A 21871-nucleotide genomic window follows, 5' to 3' on the forward strand; every position below is an offset into this window, starting at 1 on the left:
GGTAGGCTCTTAAAGGCGACTCCAGTTGTTAAATCCTCCAAAGTCTGCACCAGTCTGCACCCGCACAAATTCGACCGCGGAGGTACAAAATGCAAAATTTATTTCTAATCGTGGCATCCAACATTACAACTAAGATCAGGCTGACCAACATAACAAAAAAATCAGCATCAACCATAGACAAACGCTGTTTGAGACAATATCCAAAGCGTTGAAAATACGTACAATCGTAGGTAGGTTTTACAAAGAAATGTCATTTCAATGTCAATGTCACAATCGATAGTTTTCCGAATTTTTCGTTCCGTTGGCGCGTAAATTTCTTTGTTATTTGATAGCCCTAGTCTGCATTTGATTTATATAATCTAATAACACAAAATGGGTCTTTTGGAGTTGTGTGAAAAATATTTCGAAACCAAAAATCTATACGAAGTTCTTGGAATCAATGAAAAAGCTACGGATAAAGAAGGTAAGTTGATAGTCTAGTAAATAACCCTAAGCATAATACCGGAATATTGTTTTACTGAACCTGTTGTTTATTTACAGTTAAAAAAGCGTATCACAAGTTATCTCTCAAAGTGCACCCGGATCGTGTTGGTGAAAAAGATAAGCTAGAAGCTACTGAGAAATTTAAAGTACTCGGAGGTGTTCATGCAATCCTTAGTGACTCACAGAAGAGAGCCACCTACGACGAGACGAAATGCGTTGATGATGATGATGATGTAGTAGTTGACCGCGACTGGACAGTATACTGGAGACTGTTGTTCAAAAAAATAACAGAGGATGACATTATTGCCTATGAAAAGGAATACATCGGTGAGTTGTTAATAGGACTCATTGGTTTAACACATTCAGTGCCAGCGCGACCTAGCCGCTACGAGTGTAGCCGATAACATGATATAATGTGTATGTAGCAAAAAGCGCCTATAAACAGGTTGCTGGTAGTAAATGTGTTTGAACAGTTTCAGTGTAATATAAACAAGGCATGATGATGATGTAACATCATGTCAAGATCCTCAGCATTGAGGGACCGACTGAAGAAGAAGAAACAAGGCACATACATGGCACCATGAAAGTGGCAATTAATTCTCATCTTGCTGTATTTGTTTACTTTCTCATTACTGACAACTCAACTGAGATTTTGTTATTTTATGCTAATTTGGCCCTTCCTCTATATCACGAGACCATTACATAACATTTACAGCTCGAAATATGAGAAGAAACCTTTTAAAAAATTCTTTAATTTGGAACACTACTGCTGGAGTAAGAAGTTGTTGATTCTTATACAACAGCCCCCAGGATGGTGTAATAATTAATAATATTTTTTTGCAATGACTGCCAAGTCCAAGCATAGGATCCTCAAATCATCATGCAATAGGACAGTGATCTTTAACCTTTTGAACACCAAGAATACTTAAAGGTGTCACTACTGTGGGCATGACTGCTCACAGCTCCAAGGACACCTATAGGTGTTATGGCAGACATTGTCAAAGTAACCTTCACACTTTTGAATAAGGTTTACATTAGCTCTCTTGTGCTTGGGATCTTGGCGTTTGAGTGATGTTTGTCTTTATGACATAGCATTCTAAGGATTAAACTTTTTGAGCCTGGCCTTTGGCTATCCTGCTTCCTTTTCAGGGGCATTTGCATGTTTCCTTTTTCAGGCCATAAGTAAGGGCTTTTATGCTGTAGTTTAGAAACAAAAAAAAAAGACTCCAAAATTAAGACTGACATTTGCAGATTTCTTCTCAGTAAGCTAATACTCAATATTTCTTTAATTTATTTTCAGGATCTGAAGAGGAACGCAATGATCTTAAAGTAGCTTATTTAGCGGGTAAAGGTGACATGGACTATATTGTTGATCAAGTGCAGTTTGCCAGAAGCGAGCATGAAGATAGACTTAAGGGCATCTTGAAAGTGAGTAAAAATCCTTGGTCTGACTGCTAACTGACCTTTCCTCCTTGAAAGAAAACTATGACTATCATATATTTTCCAGGATTCTACAGGTTTTCTTATGCAATTCACTGTTTTGAATTGTTTTCTCTAAAAATAACTTACTAGATACATCACCAACATCAAGAGCTCAGTTTAACTTTGGGAGTATAAAGAAAGGTCATCAATGAACTCCAATATATACACATTGGCATTTTCCTCACCTGAAATTGTGTGTGTAACACCACTGTACTGGCCCCATTCTTATTGGCCGTAAGGCCTGTCCTTAGATATATGTCAATGGCTTCAAAGTAATCTTTGCAACAAATTCATATAAACAATACTACCCAAGTTGTTATAAGTGCCTTAGTCTGAGGCAAACCAATCAATAAATATGTAAAATATTTAAAATTGAACATGTAACCCTTAAAAATGTCTTCAGTAACTATGCCAGCTGTGCCTAGTACACTTGTAAGTGTTATGAATTGACTCGTCACAGGGAATTCTAGCAACACTCAATTTGTTCCAGGATATGATTGACAAAGGAGACATTCCAGCGTATAAAAAATTCACTCATGAGCCAGAGAAAAAACGCCAAAGGAGGATTGCAAAAGAAAACCGAGAAGCATTGGAGGCTGAAGAATTGAAAAAAGAATTGGGAGTTGGTTCAGGTGAGACTTCACATATAGACGGTCAAACAAGTTTGTCAGTCGAAAAAGGCACGAAATTAAAATTTTCTATAGGACAATAACTCTTCGCACCAATTTTTTTTAAATTGTCCGCTGTTTTCTACTGACGGAAATGGCTTGACACATTATGAGTATACATACATTTTTTTCGCTGAATTAGACAGAAGACATACAATGTCAATACGAAATCGCGATCCACCAATAGTCAGGTTACGCCTAATCAAGCAGGTTCACACAGAACAAGCCGCCTCACCTGAAAATTGCCGCACACACAACGCAACAGGACAGTCAACGCAGATATTGGGTTCAGCAGCGCCATCTAGTGAACAGAAGTTATTTTGAAGCAGGTCTGAATAGTGGGGAAGAATGCTAGCGACCCCACGATGCTCCCCGAACCGGCAGGAGGGTCTAACGCCGCAGAGGGTTTAGTGGGTAGTCTTCTCTCCCCTTTCTGATCAGAAAGGTGCGAGAGCTGTGAGTCCCACATACCCCCACTATAGGCCAACACCCCACGGCCTGGGGATGATGCGTAAAAGCATTCCCTCTGCGTCAAAAAAAAAAAAAAAAAAAAAGGTCTGAATAGTGGAGGATCGCTATTTTGTATAGATATTGTCCATCATCTTGTTTTATTAGTTGATGATAGGATATACCGAGATAGACGGACAGGTTCTTCAAATCACATACTTATTCTTAAACACGTCCACTGGACCCAGGCTTCCTCAAGAATGTTTGAATACCCCTGTGCCATGGCAAAGGGGTATTCAAAGATTGTCTCAAGAGTGATAAGTGTGATAACAGAAGCATCTTCTAGTCAAAAATAATTCTAATGACCAGACCGGCTAGCATGACTCGCGTTCTCGCGCGCAACTCCGTACTTGAAGCTTGCGAGAACGCAAGTCATGCTGGAGTGGTGAGATTGGTAGCGCCACTATAAACGCCGCTTTTATAGGAATTTGACCGATTATGTGAAGGGGGACGACTTTCTTCCAGGCTTCCATATTTTGTCGCTTGCCAAATCGGTGCAGCTGCTAGCTTGACAGACTCTATAAGTCTACATTCGGAGTATTAGACGTATTAGTCTACTTTCAGGTCCCAATAGTCTGGAACTCATGATAAAACAAAAGCAGCAAGCACGAGCTCAACAGATGGACTCGTTAATTGATAGTTTGGCAGCTAAATATGGTGGCGGAAATAAGCCAAAGGCTACGAAGAGGAAAGCCGCCACTAAAATTGAAAATGCTGCGAAGAATAAGAAAAGAAAGTAAGATGCAACGGGATTGGCGTAAGGCCGTATTTACACACGCGGAGTGTGGCGTTGGATTTAGGCAGCGCAAGGCGCACTAAACGTATGGCGATGTAGGAGCATTCTTGTGTAGCTATGAGCGTCCTACTGCATCCAAGAAGAATGCAAAACACATGGTAGCACGTAGAACTGAAATTTGAGATATTGAAATATGACCTTAAATTACTTTATTCACTATTTGCCGTCTCACCGGGGCAAACTTCAAACTCTGATAGATATAAATGTCAGATTTTGGTATATAAAGAAAAGGTATTAGGTGGGTCCACACTCGCTCAGGCGAGGAAAACGCGCGACGTCTCGGACGCACGTCCACACTGGCCGTTTTGTGCGCGAGGAAATTGGCTCGCGCGTATGCTCGCTCTGTGTGGACCCGCCTAATAAGGTAGATATTTCCGAAGAATGTGGATTTATCCGAGACATCCGAGTTTGAAGTTAAGCAACTCTATTTATCCTCACTGTTTGCTGATTGTCTCATAGAGAGTGAAGTAGGTAATTCAAGGTCATATTTCCTTGCCTCATCTTTATGTCCTACTTGCAAGAGACAGTGTTTTATCTTCTACGCATCGCAAATGGCCACACAAGTCGCAACGCGCCGCGTATGCAAAAACTAGGCCTAAAATTTAATTGTGATGATGTGTCAGTTCAATTTTATTATTGATTAGTACTAAGTAAATTATTGTAATAAATACTGCCTAATTTTATAATGTGTTTAATGAACAATAAAACCTTTTCTTTGAAAAAAACATTATTTTGAATCCTCAAAAGTTTAATCTCCCTCCTCAGTGGCGACTTGCATTTCGGTTTCGGGATAAAATGGACCTTGTTGCACATATACTTGCAGTCTTAAAATAATACTATCATCAAACGCAAGTGAATTAGAAAGTCTTCTAATGATGTCATATTTTACTTCTTTCAACTCCTTTGGGTAAGTCACTGAACGGTCCAGTAGATATTCAATAAATCCTGTAAAAAAAATTTTGAAGTTACAGAAATAAGTACGTCTTGGACATATTAATGAATCACGCACAGAGCGCAACGGAATCGATGAATAGTTTATTTAAAATTTGATGTATTCTGTGTATTCGTTACTTTTTAGGGTTCCGTAGCCAAATGGCAAAAACCGGAACCCTTATAGATTCGTCATGTCCGTCTGTCTGTCCGTTTATTACAAAGCTGAGTCATTGATCTGAATCATCAATAGGGAGTATTACTGCAATATTCTGCCGCCGGAGAGCAGCACTATTACATATTCTTAACCATAGTCACCATAGAGTAACTTATACATTCTATCCCTTAAACAGTTTTTTGAGAAATTTTCGCTATTATATTGATGCATCAAGGCGGTTTGTTTACACAGGCGTACCCTACCGCGTATCGCGAAAATCGATTTATCTGCCTCTTTATCGCTCTATTATGCAGGAGTGATAGAGAGGCAGATAACAAACTTCGGTTTTCGTGTTTCGCGGTGGGTCCTCAGTAATCCTGTTAAAGTCGTGTATCATGAGAGTGTATATTGTCAATGGGATGGGATTGTGAACCGAAGTCAATGCCGATGAGGCTCGTGAAGTCGTGGGCAGTTACTAGTTTAGATATATGGGAAGTTAGAACTAAAACAATACCTGCAGTCCTTGCTACCAACTCTTCACCCCACTGATGTTGGCACACCGCATCCAACAGTGTAAAAGCAGCCGACCTTATATCCGGGAACGGATTTTTACATAACTCCAACAACGTAACCATAGGTGACTGGCTCAAAGTCCTGAACCATTCTCTCGTCATGAGAGTGACTCTATGGTCAATGGGACGGGGCAATGGGGAGCCGAAGTCTACTCCGATGAGGCTCGCGAAGCAATGGAGGGCGCGGACTTTGATCTCGGTTGAGGCGTTTCGGATTAGCTGCGCGACGGCGTTGACGCCTTGGGTGTACTGGCTACCTGTAATAAAATAAAATCAATAATTTGCAGGTGAAAGAGAAGGTGACAAGAATTTAGTATTAAGAGGATTCCTACAGACAAGCGTATTTTGTAAAATGCTTCCTTTTACATTCAAGATTGCGACGTAACTATTAGTATTTGTTCAAATCTAGCCATAAGCGCATGTTCTTTATTTATACCTGCAGTCGTTTACTATTTCATTTTCCATTGGTGTGAAAGAGATAGAATAAAGAGCAAGGGTTATAGTATAGTACACTACTACTGTGCATATTAGTACATTACGATACAAGTGCGAAAAATAGGAAATTCGAAACGAGTGGCGATAAATTAAAACACGACCGAAGGGAGTGTTTTAAATCGACACGAGTTGCGAATTACCTATTCGCACATGTATCGTACAACGTTTTACAGTACATATGGCCCTTTAAATGTTCGACACAGTAACGTAATATGCTACTTCTCGCACTAGTGCTATAAAGTAGCCCCATATGTACTGTAATAGTACATTACGATACAAGTGCGAAAAATAGGAAATTCGAAACGAGTGGCGATAAATTAAAACACGACCGAAGGGAGTGTTTTAAATCGACACGAGTTGCGAATTACGTATTCGCACATGTATCGTACAACGTTTTACAGTACATATGGCCCTTTAAATGTTCGACACAGTAACGTAATATGCTACTTCTCGCACTAGTGCTATAAAGTAGCCCCATATGTACTGTAAAATCTTTATTCTATCTTACATCTAATACCACTTTTAAAGTTTTATTTTATTAACAGTGCCCATATAATATAACACTAAAATTAATGTTGCTTGAAATTATATTGAAAACTATCTTGTCTGCATTGAAACGTGCGTCGCGTTGCCGACGCTCGCGTACCGAGCGTCAACGCCATTTATCGAGCGTTATTTCGTGAAATCGGAAAACCAAAACGCTCTAAGGAATAAGAGCTCTTAAGTACTTATTTTCAACGTAAGTACAGTTGCCATCGGATATATCGGAGCGGCCAAGGCGCTCACAAATATCTAAACACCTCGGCGCGAGCGGGCGGGCGCTCCCATATGTCCCATATGGCGACTGTACAACAGTGTCTTTAGGTGGCAGGTGACAATTGGTTGCTTATACCATAGAGAAATAAGTATAAGCATAGAGTGCCCACTCCATACATCAGTTTTTTTCCAAACTAGCGTCAAGTAGCGAAATGATTAGTACAGCTACTTGACACTAGATGTCACGAGAGTCGCGACTGAGGAAAAGGGCTTAACAATTTACAACTAATATTACATGCAGAAAGTGTTGAAAATAGAGCTCCGGTTATAATATTGGCTGAAAATTGTTGAGCATTAGACTTCTCGTTCGTCGCGACATCTATTGTCAAGTAGCAGTACTGATAAATCCGCTACTTGACGCTAGATGTCGACTACGAAAATAATAAGCTTACTTTTTTTCTCTATCCTTATGCTTATTCTGCTATTTGTACTAAACAGGTTGTACTAGCATGCAAGAATCTCAAAATAACTGTATATCTAAGTATATGTATATATATTAAAATTTTGGATTCAAAGTGCTACTAACCCGTCGTCGTGTACTTAAGTGATAACACGTGTTTTCCGCTTTGTAGCGAAAAACTACGAACAGGGAACCGGCCTAGCGGGCGCTGGCAGTGAATGTGTTCAAATTTTTGTATAGGGATAGACACTTAAATTTGCTTAATTAATGTAAGAACTTGAAGAAAGAATTGGTAACTGACGTTACAGTCTCGTGGAATTACCCTTACTATTTTTTTTGCGATGTCTGTGTTAATACGTACCCAAAGCAGCCAAACACAGTTTTCCCTCAATAGTCGACCCAATGAAACCTAACGTATCCAACGCTATGGGCAAGGTGGCTTGGTCCTGGCTTGCGAACGTGTCAAACATCAGGTTCAGTAGTACAGGGTATTTCGTGAATATTTCCTGGGGGTACTTGTGGGCGATAGTACCGAAGAATTTCATGTAGCCTGAAAAATAAGATATTGTCATAAAATTATACTACTCGTAACTCCTCGTTACGTTACGCAGTGTTACTAAAACTCAAGGGAGTAGCCAGCCAATGAACTGAAGGGGGGGGGGGGGGGGGGGGAGTTAATATAACCGGAGGCGTAGGGGGGGGGGGCAGAGGCTGCATACATTGTATGTAAAATTTGAGATTCAGGGGCGGAGGGGGGCAGCCGCAACTTCATTACCAATCACCTGCCATAAGGTAAGATTGATACATAGGTACATTGATTAAGATGCGTAAAATCTAAGACAATTACGTGCTTCGAATTTGACATGTAAACGAGATGCCGCTGTACAGCTCGATACATTTTGCGTATGGAGTGTGGAATTAAGAGGATTGGCATCTCTTATGGTAGAACTGTTGCAAAAGTGTCCAGCTGTCAGCTATAAATAATAGTTCCAAATCTAGAGTAGCTAAGAACCAAGGCGTTATTGACGGAGTGAATTGCGCTGTCTATCATTTGATTTTTTGTTCAAGTACTCTAGGTATTGTAGCGCCATCTATTTAAAGTTTTTTGATGACACTTTTTGGTACATGGAGATTCCGTTCCTTATCTCCACCTTCCGTAATTTTGCGGTAACTCTTAATTGTCAAAAGTTGACGTTTGACAATTCAGTGACCGCAAAATATATGGCGCAGTACAGCGCCATCTAGTTTTGGGTGTCAACTTAAGGGGCGCGTTTTTTCTTAATTTTTTCTTAGACTTTACCTCTCTATTGTGGTAGTATATCAGTGAAAGAATAAGGATCAAAGTCAAATGGCGTTCTAAAAGTTTTAATCATGTGTCGAAAGATGGCAGTAAATTTACTGTGTCTACAACGTTTTCTTAGACAGTCCACCTCGATTTCAAAATCCCTTTGTATTTAGGTAGATAGACTGCATTTATTTTACCAAGTCAATATTAAAACAGCTCTTACCTGGTGTAAGTAACGCGCTCAGAGGATTATTAGGAAGTGCAGCCACCAAGTCGCTGACTCTCTTCAACACCCCCGTTTTCACAAAATGGCTGATCCCATGCGGCGCGACCGCGAGACGGGACATCAACTCTAGTATGTTCAACTGGTAGAGGACATCATCTGTTTCTAACTCGGAGACCATTACATCGAAGTATTGGTGGTCGGCGCATAGTTTGAGCAACTCTGGTGACTTTGAAGCGACGTTGACAACCACCTGTAATTATTAAATTTGTTTAGGCGCTGTGAGTTCAGGGCGCCGCTCGGTAAGGACAGCCGTGCGGGCCCGGGATTGCGGATATCATTGTTATTAAATTATTATTTTTCAGTATTTTTTTACCTTTTGAACGCTTTCTCTCTCGCATCAAAATGTGGCATACACGCGAACATCTCAACTAGTGAGAAACGAATTTAAACCTTATCTGTCAACAGTAAAATGCTTTGACAGCGTCTGCCATGACCTCCTTAGTGGTCGTTTGGTGGGCACGACAGCACACGACCTCTTTAGTGGCTCTTGGCGTTCAAAGGGTTAACAAAATAGTAATTGATGAATGAATAGCTCATATCATGCTCTTTATGACATTTAATGAGTATGAATGAGAGCGAAGGCGCCGCTCGTAATAAACGAAATGAAGTAAGGGTGCATGTTACAAAAGACAAAGAAAAGGTATAATCTTCTTTAGAATAACCTAGCGCATCGCAGGAAGTCTATACATATATTAATGTGATAATCAGACATAGGAATCCGCGGGGCAAAATTGTTTAACAAGTAGGGAGTTCCTGTATCGATAAACTCAACTATCGATGCTAGTTACTAGTGATTACAAGGGTTTGCTTGTAAAAATATGTTTTTATTAAGAGTAAAAAAATAATTAAATAACAACTCAATATACTCTTCTTTGTTTTTAAGACAAGACAATTTTATAATTTTACTCATCCCAATTCCCGAAAGTATGGAACAAATTCTGGTCGTTTACTTTAACAATAGTAAATGGGGCATTCACGAAGAAAACAATTGGGATGAGTAAAATTATAAAATTGCCTTGTCTTGTCTTAAAAACGAAGAAGAGTATATTGAGTTATTATTCAATTATTATTAATATATAGAACTAGCATCGATAGTTGAGTTTATCGATACAGGAACTCTCTACTTGTCAAACAATTTTGCCCCACGGATTCCTATGTCTGGTGATAATAGTACATAGGACCAGCTTAAAATGAATACTTTTATTTACCAGAATCCATATTCTAAAACAGCATGTAACTGAAATGTGTGTGAAATTACCTCAAACGCATTACATTTAGAGCTGCTATCATACTCAAGTGCAATTTTCATTTCTTCCAAGACTTTCGGGTAAGCTTCATAGGGCAGGTTAGACGTAACAAGGATGGCTTTGTTGGTAATAGCCACATCTTTGTCTAGCACCTGCTGTGCTACTGCCACAAACACGTCAATGTACTGTGGAACGGGAAGTAGTGAAGGGTCAGATATTACCACTTTTGTCACCTGGAAAATACAAGTTATGCATTAGTTTCTTGAGGACCAAAGGTATCATATTTATTGCAGGGAAAGGTGAGATGTGTACCTTACATTGTTTTGTTTAATATTTGTTAGAAACAGTAGAATCCGGTGATTGCTGTAATCTGGGCCACAGAGGATTTGAAATAGAGGTGGATTGTCAAAGTAAACTTTGTAGCCACAGTAAATTTACTGCCATGCGCCATCTACTAGAGCATAGGCCAAAGGTTGTGGCACTTATGGCGCCATCGCTCGAAAAAATGCCGCCATACCTTTGGCATTATGGTCTAGTTACTAGACTCTAGTAGATGGTGCCACCTTTTGATATTTCCTTAATAAATTTAACACATATCAGATATCAGTGAAAGAAGAGGAAAGGATCAAAGTCAAATGGCGTTCTAAAAGTTATAATCATGTGCCCAAAGATGGCAGTGTTTTACTAGTACTTAGTATTATTTTTAATTTAGTAGTAATTAGTATAGTAATTTACTGTGCCTACGAAGTTTACTTTGACAATCCACCTCTATTTCTAAATTCTCTTTGTCTGGACGACTCGGATGTTTTTCACATTCATTTTGTATGGGCTATGACTGCTATGAGTACTATGACATAACAAACTGACTCATGCGTTTAATACGAAAACGTCAGTCAACAAAAACAGAATACCTACATCACATTTGTTATGCCACGTTGAATATCCAGATGTTCTCATGTGCAGGTAGCATTTCTCAACTTCTGTCAAATGTTTTTTGGCAAATGTTCAAAATAGTAATATTGGCATAAATGACCAAGTAACATTGGACCTATGGCACTTAAGACCATTGTGAGTTTGCTGTGATAATGATTCAAACAAAGTATTTTTTATTTTTACATTTTTTAAGCTTATGAAGCTTATCGCGAGGGCTACAGCTCACAGAGCCATTAAGTATTATATGTGTAGTGATAAAAAATCATGGGTTCATATCTGGGTTGTACTACATAAGTATGTTGAGCAGAAAAAATTGTTCTCGGAATTCGGGCAGGCTCTTTATCACACACAGACAAGAGGTTAATACTCATGAGCAGGAGTCTCCAATCTTTTTGGCTTAAAGGGCCACGGCAAGATCTTAGGCTCCCTCGCTTCGCTTTCATATGCAGTATTGCATGGCATTAGGTCCTCTGTTTATTTTCCAGAGGCCATAGTTTTGGCGACTGTGCGCCTTTAATATGTTTGTTTGTGGGTCCGTGGGCCACAGTTCATTACACTTTAGCTGTGCAAGACAGGAAGAAGGGAACTAAACTAAGGAAGGTACTAAACTGTAACTTTACCTCATCAACTGCAATCTGACGAACGCAGCTCTTTTCATGTCTCAACATGAACATAAAATGGCCTGTGTAATTTCTGATGATGCCGCCAAGCTCAAACTTCTCACAGCACAGTTTCAGCACTTCACATGTTAAGTGGAATTGGGTCCTGAAAATATTCATGTGTAATAAAACATTACAAAATTTTACTTACATACAGTTAGTTCAAAATAATGTCATAATTATTATACACAGTGGGCACAGGTAAAACCTGATAGATTTTAATCATGCATTCCTGAGGTTATAAGGAGCAAAAAATTTTATATGAATTTTGGTCAAATTTGGCACACAACATGTTGTATACACATTTTACATCTTGGTGGAAAAAAAAATTACAACGCATAAGTATAGTTTTTTTTAATTCACAAACAAACATTGCGAGTATCCTTTAAAACTTTAAGGTATATCTAAACGAAGTCACATAGTGGGGCATCAGGCATCACAGCTAAAAAGCCGTTTTTCAGCAAGTTATTATAAACACAAATTTTCACAAGAATTAAGGGATAATGATATCTCTAAAACAAGACCGATTTCAAAACACTTTTAATAGTATAATATTTTATACTTTATAAAGTATATAATATGTTTTAAATAAAAAAACAGATACAAATTATTAAAACTTATTAAATTAATAAAGCTTGTTAATTTAAAAAAACACTTTTTATGACATTTTAGTCTCTTAAATCAGGTAAAGAATACACCTTTAATATCTGCCGTGTTTCACAAGCCTATGGTGTATAATAATAACTCATATGAGTTACAGTTTTTACACAATTTAATGTCAGATCCAGTAGACATTTGGAGTACTTCCATAACTTCATTGGCTAACATGGAGCTGACCTGATGTTGCAGTTGGAAAGTAAGCACAAGAACTCATCAAAGGAAAAACACAAACACATTGAGTTTAGGCCAATTAGAAAGGTCTCGAGGAGCACTTTATAGACATGCAAATCGGAAGAAGTGCAGTTAGCAAGAACAGGCAGTGTCATGTCACCACTAAAATAGGGTATGATTTCAGGATTATTAAATTAAATAGTCATTTTGATTACATTTATTTATACATTAGACTTAGAATTAGAATAAAATTACTTTCACTCATAGGTTCGGTATGTAGATTTTAAGGAACTAATGGTTGTTTTGGTATGTTTACTTGATTCTTCGCAAACCCAAAAGAAGGGGAGTTTTTGTATTTGGTAAGTAAGTACTACCCCCTGTCCCATGTAAGTATATACAAATTCGTACAAAACATTCATTCGTACAAATTCGTAAGAATGCTACAGAGCTAGCATGAGTTGCATTCCCGCGCCTCAAGTATCTGTTCTTAGCTATTGCATACCGGTTTGGGGCGGGGCTACAAAGATAAAATTTCTTGAACTAGAGAGAGCTCAGAGGTCACTACTAAAGGTGATGTACTCTAAGCCCTTTAGATTTCCCACTAAAGATCTTTACGAGGTCTGTGATTTGTTGTCAGTTAGAAGACTTTACATTTTAAATGCAGTCCTAAAACGCCACAAAACATTAACTTATAAAATTAACACTAATAATATTAATAAACGGAAAAAACCAAATGCAATCTCTGCGCCACAAACTAAATCAGTTTTTGCTAAAAGACAATATGAGTTTCGATCAGCTAAAGTATATAATAAAATTAATAGCGATATTGACATTTATTCATGCGTGTATAGAGAGTGTAAGAACAAAGTATGTAACTGGCTAAAAAACCTGACTTATAATGAAATTGAAGAGATGTTAAATTAATATAATATATTCACACACACACACACACACACACACACATACAGACAGACACACACACACACACACACACACACACATATACACACACAGACACACACGAAAAGATAATTGTTGTACATTCTACCTTAAAAATATATATACATAAGTTGTTGCAGTTGTTATAATTCTATTGTTTTGTTTTTATTAAGTAAAATGCTAAAATGCAATATCATCGAAAGATAATATATGTACCTATACGAACATGTTATATTGTAAGCAAAACATCCTGTGGAAGAGCGGTGTTCTCTTAACACAAGTATCTTAAATACTTACAAAGAGGCACCAGCACAGCTACTGTATACCAAATCATAGTTACTGAATAAAAGTATTTTTATTTTTATTTTATTTATTTTTATTTTTAAGTATCGACTCGCGCCCAAGAACGCAACTCATGCTCGCCGGTCAGGTTTGGTTGAAACAAAGATTTAACATGACCTAACTAACAAAAACAATGTTGTAAAATAGTAACTTACTTGTCTGGCACATTAAGACACTGAACTATTTCTTTGATTCCAACATCTCTAATCACGGCTGAAATTTCATTGGCAGGCTTCAACGAAAGTAAGTTTTTAATGTCATTTAGGGCAGCCGGTCGAGATTCATCACGGTGCAAGCTATTTAGAAACTGACGGTATTGATCTGCGTCTGAGATAACCATTTTGGTACCTTTTTAAGTTAAGTAGTAGAATAAATAAAAAATTAAACGCTAAAAGAAATAAACAAAATTGTCAACACACTTCAATTCACCGCGGCCTAGTGATGTACGAATATAAAATAAAATCGATGTTATAAAATGTCAAATCATTATTTCATGCCATAAATCAGGTAACCGGCAATATAATGGTAATAAAATAGTATTAACTAAAGCCTTTAATAATATCCAGTAAAATAATCAATAAACTGCAAAATAATGTTTATGAAATCACTCGATACAAATCGTGATTGCATGTGCAACACTAGAAGGTACAAATATGTCAAGTCATTAATGCTATATCTACATAGGTGTAACTAAACGTCCAATTCCTTGAAACAAGTTAACATAGTATATCGACCGAGTAGTAGTAAGGTCTTTATGAACTATTACGCGCATAAGCGCGAGCGTGACTTGCAAATCTAAATTTGGTTTTGAAAGTCCGGCAGCACTAAACACAGTAGAGCTGTCCAGAAGAGTTGTATTTAGTAACAGTTAGTAATTAAATATTCATGAAGTAACTTTATGAAATATTTTTGTCAAACATTTTGTTATTTACTGGTCCACAAGTGGCCCCATGATGTGCATGAATAGAAAATCATCTGATCATGTCTCCAGAATCTTAAAATGTTCTGAGCAAGCTAAGTAGGAAGTAGTAATAGGAATTCTAACTTGCTACATCCATCGCGCTGAGTATGTGCTATTTATTTGAGGTCTGTTTTTACAAGTGTAAACCGGTAACAGGCCCTACCGCGAAATGTTAAATTTCTTTGTCGCTCGAATATGCAAGAGCAGTTTTTCGCGTTAGTTCCTAGTTATCGCTTTAGACTTGTAAAATTATTAACAAATTGCATTTTTAAATTCAAATGAAACATAAGGTGTATTTTCATAATATAAATGTATTATCATTAACTGTATGCTTTCTTAGCTCGCCAATCCAAAAATTCGTCAATATCACCTTCATCATTTGAATCTTCTTCATTTTCACTTTGTTGTTCTGTATCTAATTTGTTTTTCTTTGTTTCCTCTTTCTTCAATTCTAGTTCTAAGACCCTGCAAAAATAGGAAATATATGATTATATACTTCTCAGCATGGCGTATTGCCAATCGCAACCTAGAAAATCCCAGGAAGAATTTGTTCCCACTCAAACCTTTTATTAGACGCATACGAACAATATTATGGCGGTTGTAAGAGCACAGTAATCCTAAAAAAATCCTAAATTTATAAATTATAATTACCGGTAATATCCGTACGTAACAAATACGAGGCACAAAATACTAGCCGGTAATCTCCGGCCTCTGTAGATAGAGGGGTGCATTTTTTCGACAGTTTGGAAGAAGACAGAGTAAAGCGACCAAAAAAGAAAATTAGCCTTGTTAGAATTACTAAGACCATATAAATTAAATAAACATAACAAAACGACAAACAACTACCGGGATTACTGGCCTACTTGCGTCAAATCACGTCACTCTTCCTATAAATAACTAACCATCGCGGGCGATGTTGCTAACTGCTGTAAAGTAAGTAAAGGAGCGCGCTTGCCAATGCAAGTATTATTTTCCCAGGAAAAGTATAACTACAAAATAAGTACGTACCTGTTCCAATTTCTCATCTGCTCTTCTATTTCATCAATCTGTCTTTCCGCCGTGGCTTCTTCTTGTTCCCCAGCTATTATTTCAGCTGAAGCAGTAGCTTGTTCCTTTATTTCTTTTTGAAACTTTTCCCATTCCTCTTCTACTGGGTCCTTGTACTCAATATTTCGGACCTGAAATAAATATGAGAAGCGATTTATTACGTCAGTGTACCTTACAGCATTATCTTGTCCAGTATAAACGTTCCGATAGGCAATCTAATTGATCAATAACAATTTGTACTCTATGTTTATATAATATTGAATAAAAAGACATTTAGATAAGGAAAAAGCATGTAATAAATTACGGTTCGGTCACACGGACGCGGATCTGCGGGCTGCAACGGTGAGCAAACGGGACATCGCTATATAATGTTCATAGCGCTATCTCGCGCACACAGCGGTTCCGCTTCCGTGTGACCGAAGCCTTGACATAAAACGTAGTGATTATAATATATGCTCTTTGCTTATAAAGTCGATTTTGTTAACTATGGTAGTACCCGAACGATCCCTACCATTGTCATTTGTGAAAACGTCAAATGTTGTCAAAACCTTATCATCATTATTTTTATTAAAAATTATTATAAACATCGTTTTGGTATGTTGATATCGAGTCATATTTTATCAAAAAAGTTATATAATTGGTGTTTAAAAGTTAATAGTTGTCGATACAAAGCCACAATGAATGAATCACTGTTGAAATCGGTAAAGGCTTGTATACCAACGTTAGACGGTGGTAAACACAAGGGGCAGGCCGGTAGGATAGGAATAGTTGGAGGATCCTTAGAATACACGGGAGCGCCTTATTTTGCTGGGATAAGTGCTTTGAAAGTGAGTTTGGTCTATTATATATTATGGTTTGAATTATGTACACTTAGCCCACATTTTAACACACCATGTAGGTAAGGTAATTCCACAGGTAATTCATATTTTATGGAACTTATCGCAAGTATCTGAAAGTACTCTGGACTTTGGCCTAATTTTTAGACTCTACAGATGATTCTGAAGACATAATATACCTAATGGAAGTCACTATAATGTCCTTAGATTTATTAGTTTGTTCTGTAGATAATTTGAGAGCACACTATTTGCCAACAAAATATCTTCAGTTGGCGAAAATGTACATATAATTTAGCAGTTTAGTACTCTAATTTAGCAAGCAATTTCCGTTAGTATAAAAAAAGGTGGCAAATTTGAAAAATGTAGGTGCGAAGTTCTTCCATACACAATTTAAATTTCACACTTTTTCTCCTTACAAAATGGATTTGCCACAGTATAGTTTAAAGTATTTTTTTAATAATAAAAATATAAATACAGTGGAAACTCCATATAGCGTAACTCTATGTAACGAAAAACTCGGTATAACGTAGAAAGTACGTGGTTTTGTTTGGTTTACATTGTTATTCCTATATTTGAACACTCTACATAACGTATCTGCCACTCTCTTTAACGAAGTAATTCGAGTAGCTTGGTAACGAAGTTTTTAAATCTATCCGTGCGGCGGAGATGGCCGCATGTCCTTAAAACTCACACGATGGTCCCAAAACGTAGATAATAAATAATTAAATGAGACCTGAGAGCCTAATTACTGTGATTGTCAAATTAAGCGGGAAGATGCAACGGGTAAAATAAAAAACCCGTTACAGCTTTTACTCCCACCGTTACCTGAAAAATGCCCTATATAAGAGATATCATCAACCAGATTCACTTCAATCTGAACATTGTGCTTCTATAACGACAACTGCAATAAGACACAAATCGCTGAATATGGCTACCAAAAGGAAATCATTGTGTTGTGTTGATGAAAAAGTTCTTTTTAGGGTTCCGTAGCCAAATGGCAAAAAACGGAACCCTTATAGATTCGTCATGTCCGTCTGTCTGTCCGATTCTGTCACAGCCACTTTTTTCCGAAACTATAAGAGCTGTACTGTTCAAACTTGGTAAGTAGATGTATTCTATGAACCGCATTAGGATGTTTACACAAAAATAGAAAAAAAACAATAAATTTTGGGGGTTCCCCATACTTAGAACTGAAACTCAAAAAATCTTTTTTCATCAAACCCATACGTGTGGGGTATCTATGGATAGGTCTTCAAAAATGATATTGAGGTTTCTAATATCATTTTTTTTCTAAAATGAATAGTTTGCGCGAGAGACACTTCCCAAGTGGTAAAATGTGGGTCCCCCCCCCCCGTAACTTCTAAAATAACAGAATGAAAAATCTAAAAAAAATATATGATATACATTGCCATGTAAACTTCCACCGAAAATTGGTTTTGAACGAGATCTAGTAAGTAGTTTTTTTTTAATACGTCATGAAATTAAAAAAAAAAATTTTTTTTCATCATACCCATACGTGTGGGGTATCTATGGATAGGTCTTCAAAAATGATATTAATGTTTCTAATATATTGTTTTTCTAAACCGAATAGTTTGCGTGAGAGAACCTTCCAAAGTGAAAAAAAGTGTGTCCCCCCCCTGTAACTTCTAAAATAACAGAATGAAAAATCTAAAAAAAATATATGATATACATTGCCATGTAAACTTCCACCGAAAATTGGTTTGAACGAGATCTAGTAAGTAGTTTTTTTTTAATACGTCATGAAATTAAAAAAATTTTTTTTTTTTCATCATACCCATACGTGTGGGGTATCTATGGATAGGTCTTCAAAAATGATATTAATGTTTCTAATATATTTTTTTTCTAAACTGAATAGTTTGCGTGAGAGAACCTTCCAAAGTGAAAAAAAGTGTGTCCCCCCCCCTGTAACTTCTAAAATAACAGAATGAAAAATCTAAAAAAAAAATATGATATACATTACCATGCAAACTTCCACCGAAAATTGTTTTGAACGAGATCTAGTGAGTAGTTTTTTTTTTAATACGTCATAAAATTTAAAAAAAAATTTTTTCATCAAACATATACGTGTAAGGTATCTATGGATAGGTCTTCAAAAATGATATTTAGGTTCCTAATATCATTTTTTTCTAAACTGAATAGTTTGCGCGAGAGACACTTCCAAAGTGGTAAAATGTGTGTCCAAAGTGGTAAAATGTTGAACAAGATCTAGTAAGAAGATTTTTTTTTTAATACGTCTTAAATTGTACGGAACCCTTCATGCGCGAGTCCGACTCGCACTTGGCCGCTTTTTTTATAAGAAATTCTACTTGATATACTTATCCCTCGTTTATTAGTTACTCGGATACGTCATCTCTCTATATAACGAACACTCTTTATAGCGTACAAAAGTATCTGGTCCCTTGAAATTCGTTATATGGAGTTTCCACTGTATATATTAAAAATACCCAGATATTTTTTTAAGTTTTTGAGTGTTTGACCTTTGATAAGCCCTGTTTCATGCAACAATTGTTAATTGAAAATTTACAGGTTGGAGCTGATTTGGTGCACGTGTTTTGTGCATCATCAGCAGCAAGCGTCATTAAATCATACAGCCCAGAACTAATAGTACATCCATTACTGGACCATCCTAATGCTACCGCACAAATTTCTCCATGGCTGGAAAGACTTCATGCCTTAGTAATCGGTCCAGGACTGGGACGAGACACTGAAACCTTTAATGTTGTCACAGATTTGATCAAAATTATAAAAGAGAAGAAGATACCCTTAGTTATAGATGCAGATGGACTGTTTCTAGTAACTAGCAAACCGGAAGTTATTAAAGATTTCTCATCACCTGTTATATTAACTCCTAATAAAATAGAATTTGAAAGACTATGCAGCAGCCTTGGCGGGGCTTCAGAGTTACGAACCCTTGGGGAAAATGTAACGGTTTTCAAGAAAGGAGAAGAGGATCAAGTTTATTCTTCACTTCTGGAAGCCGAGTGGAAGTCAAATGTTTACGGATCTAACCGAAGATGCGGTGGACAAGGGGATGTTTTATCAGGATCAATTGCCACATTTTTAAACTGGACTTTGAGTAATAAGGATAAGATTGAGATTGGTTTGGCTGCTGATCCTCGGACAGCAGCATCCTTGGCCTGCTATTCAGCATCAATTCTTGTAAGGTTATGTAATGAGAAGGCTTTTAAAGTCAAAGGCAGAAGTATGCTGGCTGGTGATATGATTGAATACATCCATGAATCTTTTGAAGAGTTATATGGACAATAATATTTTAGGCATGCAAGTACAGTAGATGTCAAAGACGTGTATTCATTTTCCTCTTTATTACAATGGAGTAAGGTACAAAAATGTAAACTTATTACTTTGACGACTGTACCATCAAGTTCAGATTTGAATATTGTTTTTTATATTTAATATGGGTGCAACATAGATTGGGTGCAGGCATCTTATCTTTTAGTTTTAAGAATACAAGAAATATTTTCGCTATGTTTTTTTTAAAGCATTTATAAACCAAAAGGTTATGGTATTGTTTTTTATTTTAGTAATTTTATAACTGAAATATAAAATAATAAAAAACAATGTAATGCATAATGTGTAGTAATTTTTTGTTTCAATGGATATCTGCCATGGATGAAATTAATATTACCTTGGCATCCAAGATAGGGTCATCAAAAAATCCTTCCGGTATAGGTGCCTCTGGTACAGGTAGAGTTTTATCTTTGCCACTGGAATCTTTGAGTTTCCTACTGGATCCAGCTTTCTCATTCTCATCATCTTTAACATAAAAAATATCATGATGTTACAAAGCACTGATGAGGTCATGAGCTCCAACTTTACTAATAATTAAAATTAATACAAGCATTAAAAAGTGGGTCATGTTCATGAGATACATACTTATAATAACTGGTTTTTTAACTGACTTTTAAAAAGGAGGAGTTTATTAGTATACAAAAATATCTGATGCACAATCATATTTGTATAGTCACATCCGTAAACATCGCTACAAAAAATGTGCCAAAAATATGTATATACCACCTTAATATATGGGCAATACAGTCATGTATACATATTATTGGCACTTTTATTGTATCAATATTTTCAGACGTGACAATACATGTTTGTCATATATTTAAGTGTGCTTCATTGTAAAAGGCACACATGTAGGTAACTACTAGGTAAAATCTATGAATCTAAAAAAAGGGATTCATGTTTTTCTAATCCTTTTGGATTTCATTGGATGATTCTTGGTCATTTTTTTCCAAAACTGAACTGGCCCAAAACATTTTAATGCTTAGCATGTAGCATAAAACCAACAATGTTTGTTTGAAATAATGTACTAGTCTTAAGTGACCTGTAGTATAATATTTGTTACTACCTCCATTTACTGTTGACTGCACTAAATCCAGATTCAAAGGTGCCCTTTTAATCTCCTCATTGTGATAAGAAATTACGTTAGGCACATTACTCTTCGGTAACTGCACAGGTTTAACATCACTGGCATTTTTCAGGATGCTTTTCAATTTTTTCTCCGGTGGAGCATCTGATGGTGGAACACCTAACCTCTTGACTTTTTTAGCATCTGTGAAATCGTTAGTGATTTTCTTTAACTCTTTAGCTTTCTCCACGTTTTCTCTGTGCTGTTTACTATTAAGATGCACTGGCCATACTGCTTCTGAACGGACTACAGAAGAGCATAGTAAGCACATCAGCTGGCCTAAGTTATTATATTTGGCCAGTGGATTATCTATCTTTGTAGCCTTGACATCTTTCTTCTTGCGTTCTGCCATGAGCCGCCGCATTTCTTCTTGGGCCTTCTTCTTCTCCATTTGCGCGCGGAGCGACATGGTGAACACGTGTGCTACAATATGTAATGCTGGACCTTCTAACGCTCGCTTTTCGTTTTGTCCCTTTCTAAATTCTCTTCGTTATTTAGAACTCTGGAATACTCTTGAGTTACTGCTAAAACTATGCAGAGCATGAATACAATATCCAAATAAATACATTTGACAACAGTGGTATGTCAAATTGTCATGTCAAGATTGACAGTCGGACATATAGATACAACATATATCAGCGTCTTAATGAGTATCTCAAATAGTACATTAAAGTAATATTCACCTCAAAAACAAAAATGTATTAAAGAAAACTGGGCATAGTAAAAATCATGCACAGAAATGC

At 36.9% G+C, this 21871-nt stretch overlaps 4 protein-coding genes across 5 annotated transcripts; 2 read left to right on the forward strand and 2 right to left on the reverse strand.

Moving 5' to 3' along the window:
- Positions 1–259: 259 nt before the first annotated feature.
- On the forward strand, positions 260–4661 carry LOC133520272 (dnaJ homolog subfamily C member 9). Its single transcript, XM_061854648.1, has 5 exons — positions 260–463; positions 541–810; positions 1784–1911; positions 2456–2597; positions 3705–4661. The coding sequence occupies exons 1-5, from the start codon at positions 373–375 to the stop codon at positions 3878–3880; spliced, it is 807 nt and encodes a 268-aa protein (XP_061710632.1). The 5' UTR covers positions 260–372; the 3' UTR covers positions 3881–4661.
- Positions 4612–14289, reverse strand: LOC133520265 (26S proteasome non-ATPase regulatory subunit 5). Its single transcript, XM_061854641.1, has 7 exons — positions 13984–14289; positions 11678–11822; positions 10136–10357; positions 8815–9067; positions 7668–7856; positions 5538–5852; positions 4612–4881 (listed from the first exon to the last, which is right to left on the reverse strand). The coding sequence occupies exons 1-7, from the start codon at positions 14166–14168 to the stop codon at positions 4685–4687; spliced, it is 1506 nt and encodes a 501-aa protein (XP_061710625.1). The 5' UTR covers positions 14169–14289; the 3' UTR covers positions 4612–4684.
- A 793-nt stretch (positions 14290–15082) lies between these two features.
- On the reverse strand, positions 15083–21805 carry LOC133520271 (zinc finger protein 830). Its single transcript, XM_061854647.1, has 4 exons — positions 21069–21805; positions 20340–20467; positions 15798–15967; positions 15083–15254 (listed from the first exon to the last, which is right to left on the reverse strand). Exons 1-4 carry the CDS (start codon positions 21535–21537, stop codon positions 15110–15112), a joined length of 912 nt encoding a protein of 303 aa, XP_061710631.1. The 5' UTR covers positions 21538–21805; the 3' UTR covers positions 15083–15109.
- On the forward strand, positions 16043–20284 carry LOC133520270 (ATP-dependent (S)-NAD(P)H-hydrate dehydratase). 2 transcript variants are annotated; one of them, XM_061854646.1, is made up of 2 exons: positions 16043–16430; positions 19220–20284. In XM_061854646.1, exons 1-2 carry the CDS (start codon positions 16323–16325, stop codon positions 19958–19960), a joined length of 849 nt encoding a protein of 282 aa, XP_061710630.1. In that variant the 5' UTR covers positions 16043–16322; the 3' UTR covers positions 19961–20284. The 2 variants fall into 2 exon arrangements, with proteins under 2 accessions (XP_061710630.1, XP_061710629.1); XM_061854645.1 differs by having other exon boundaries at positions 16058–16663.
- Positions 21806–21871: the final 66 nt, after the last annotated feature.

This window comes from Cydia pomonella, chromosome 8 (assembly GCF_033807575.1).
Source record: "Cydia pomonella isolate Wapato2018A chromosome 8, ilCydPomo1, whole genome shotgun sequence".
Taxonomy (NCBI): domain Eukaryota; kingdom Metazoa; phylum Arthropoda; class Insecta; order Lepidoptera; family Tortricidae; genus Cydia; species Cydia pomonella.

Coding starts and splice junctions, on each gene's coding strand:
- LOC133520272 (XM_061854648.1), top strand. CDS start 373: ATGGGTCTTTTGGAGTTGTGTGAAAAATATTTCGAAACCAAAAATCTA. Junction 464..540: donor AAAAGCTACGGATAAAGAAG/GTAAGTTGATAG, acceptor GTTTATTTACAG/TTAAAAAAGCGTATCACAAG. Junction 1,912..2,455: donor GACTTAAGGGCATCTTGAAA/GTGAGTAAAAAT, acceptor AATTTGTTCCAG/GATATGATTGACAAAGGAGA.
- LOC133520265 (XM_061854641.1), bottom strand. CDS start 14,168: ATGGTTATCTCAGACGCAGATCAATACCGTCAGTTTCTAAATAGCTTG. Junction 10,358..11,677: donor GTCAGATTGCAGTTGATGAG/GTAAAGTTACAG, acceptor TGTATTTTCCAG/GTGACAAAAGTGGTAATATC. Junction 7,857..8,814: donor GAGCGCGTTACTTACACCAG/GTAAGAGCTGTT, acceptor CTTATTTTTCAG/GCTACATGAAATTCTTCGGT.
- LOC133520270 (XM_061854645.1), top strand. CDS start 16,289: ATGCTCTTTGCTTATAAAGTCGATTTTGTTAACTATGGTAGTACCCGA. Junction 16,664..19,219: donor CTGGGATAAGTGCTTTGAAA/GTGAGTTTGGTC, acceptor GAAAATTTACAG/GTTGGAGCTGATTTGGTGCA.
- LOC133520271 (XM_061854647.1), bottom strand. CDS start 21,537: ATGTCGCTCCGCGCGCAAATGGAGAAGAAGAAGGCCCAAGAAGAAATG. Junction 20,468..21,068: donor GCAGTCAACAGTAAATGGAG/GTAGTAACAAAT, acceptor TTTATGTTAAAG/ATGATGAGAATGAGAAAGCT. Junction 15,968..20,339: donor ACCCTATCTTGGATGCCAAG/GTAATATTAATT, acceptor TATTTATTTCAG/GTCCGAAATATTGAGTACAA.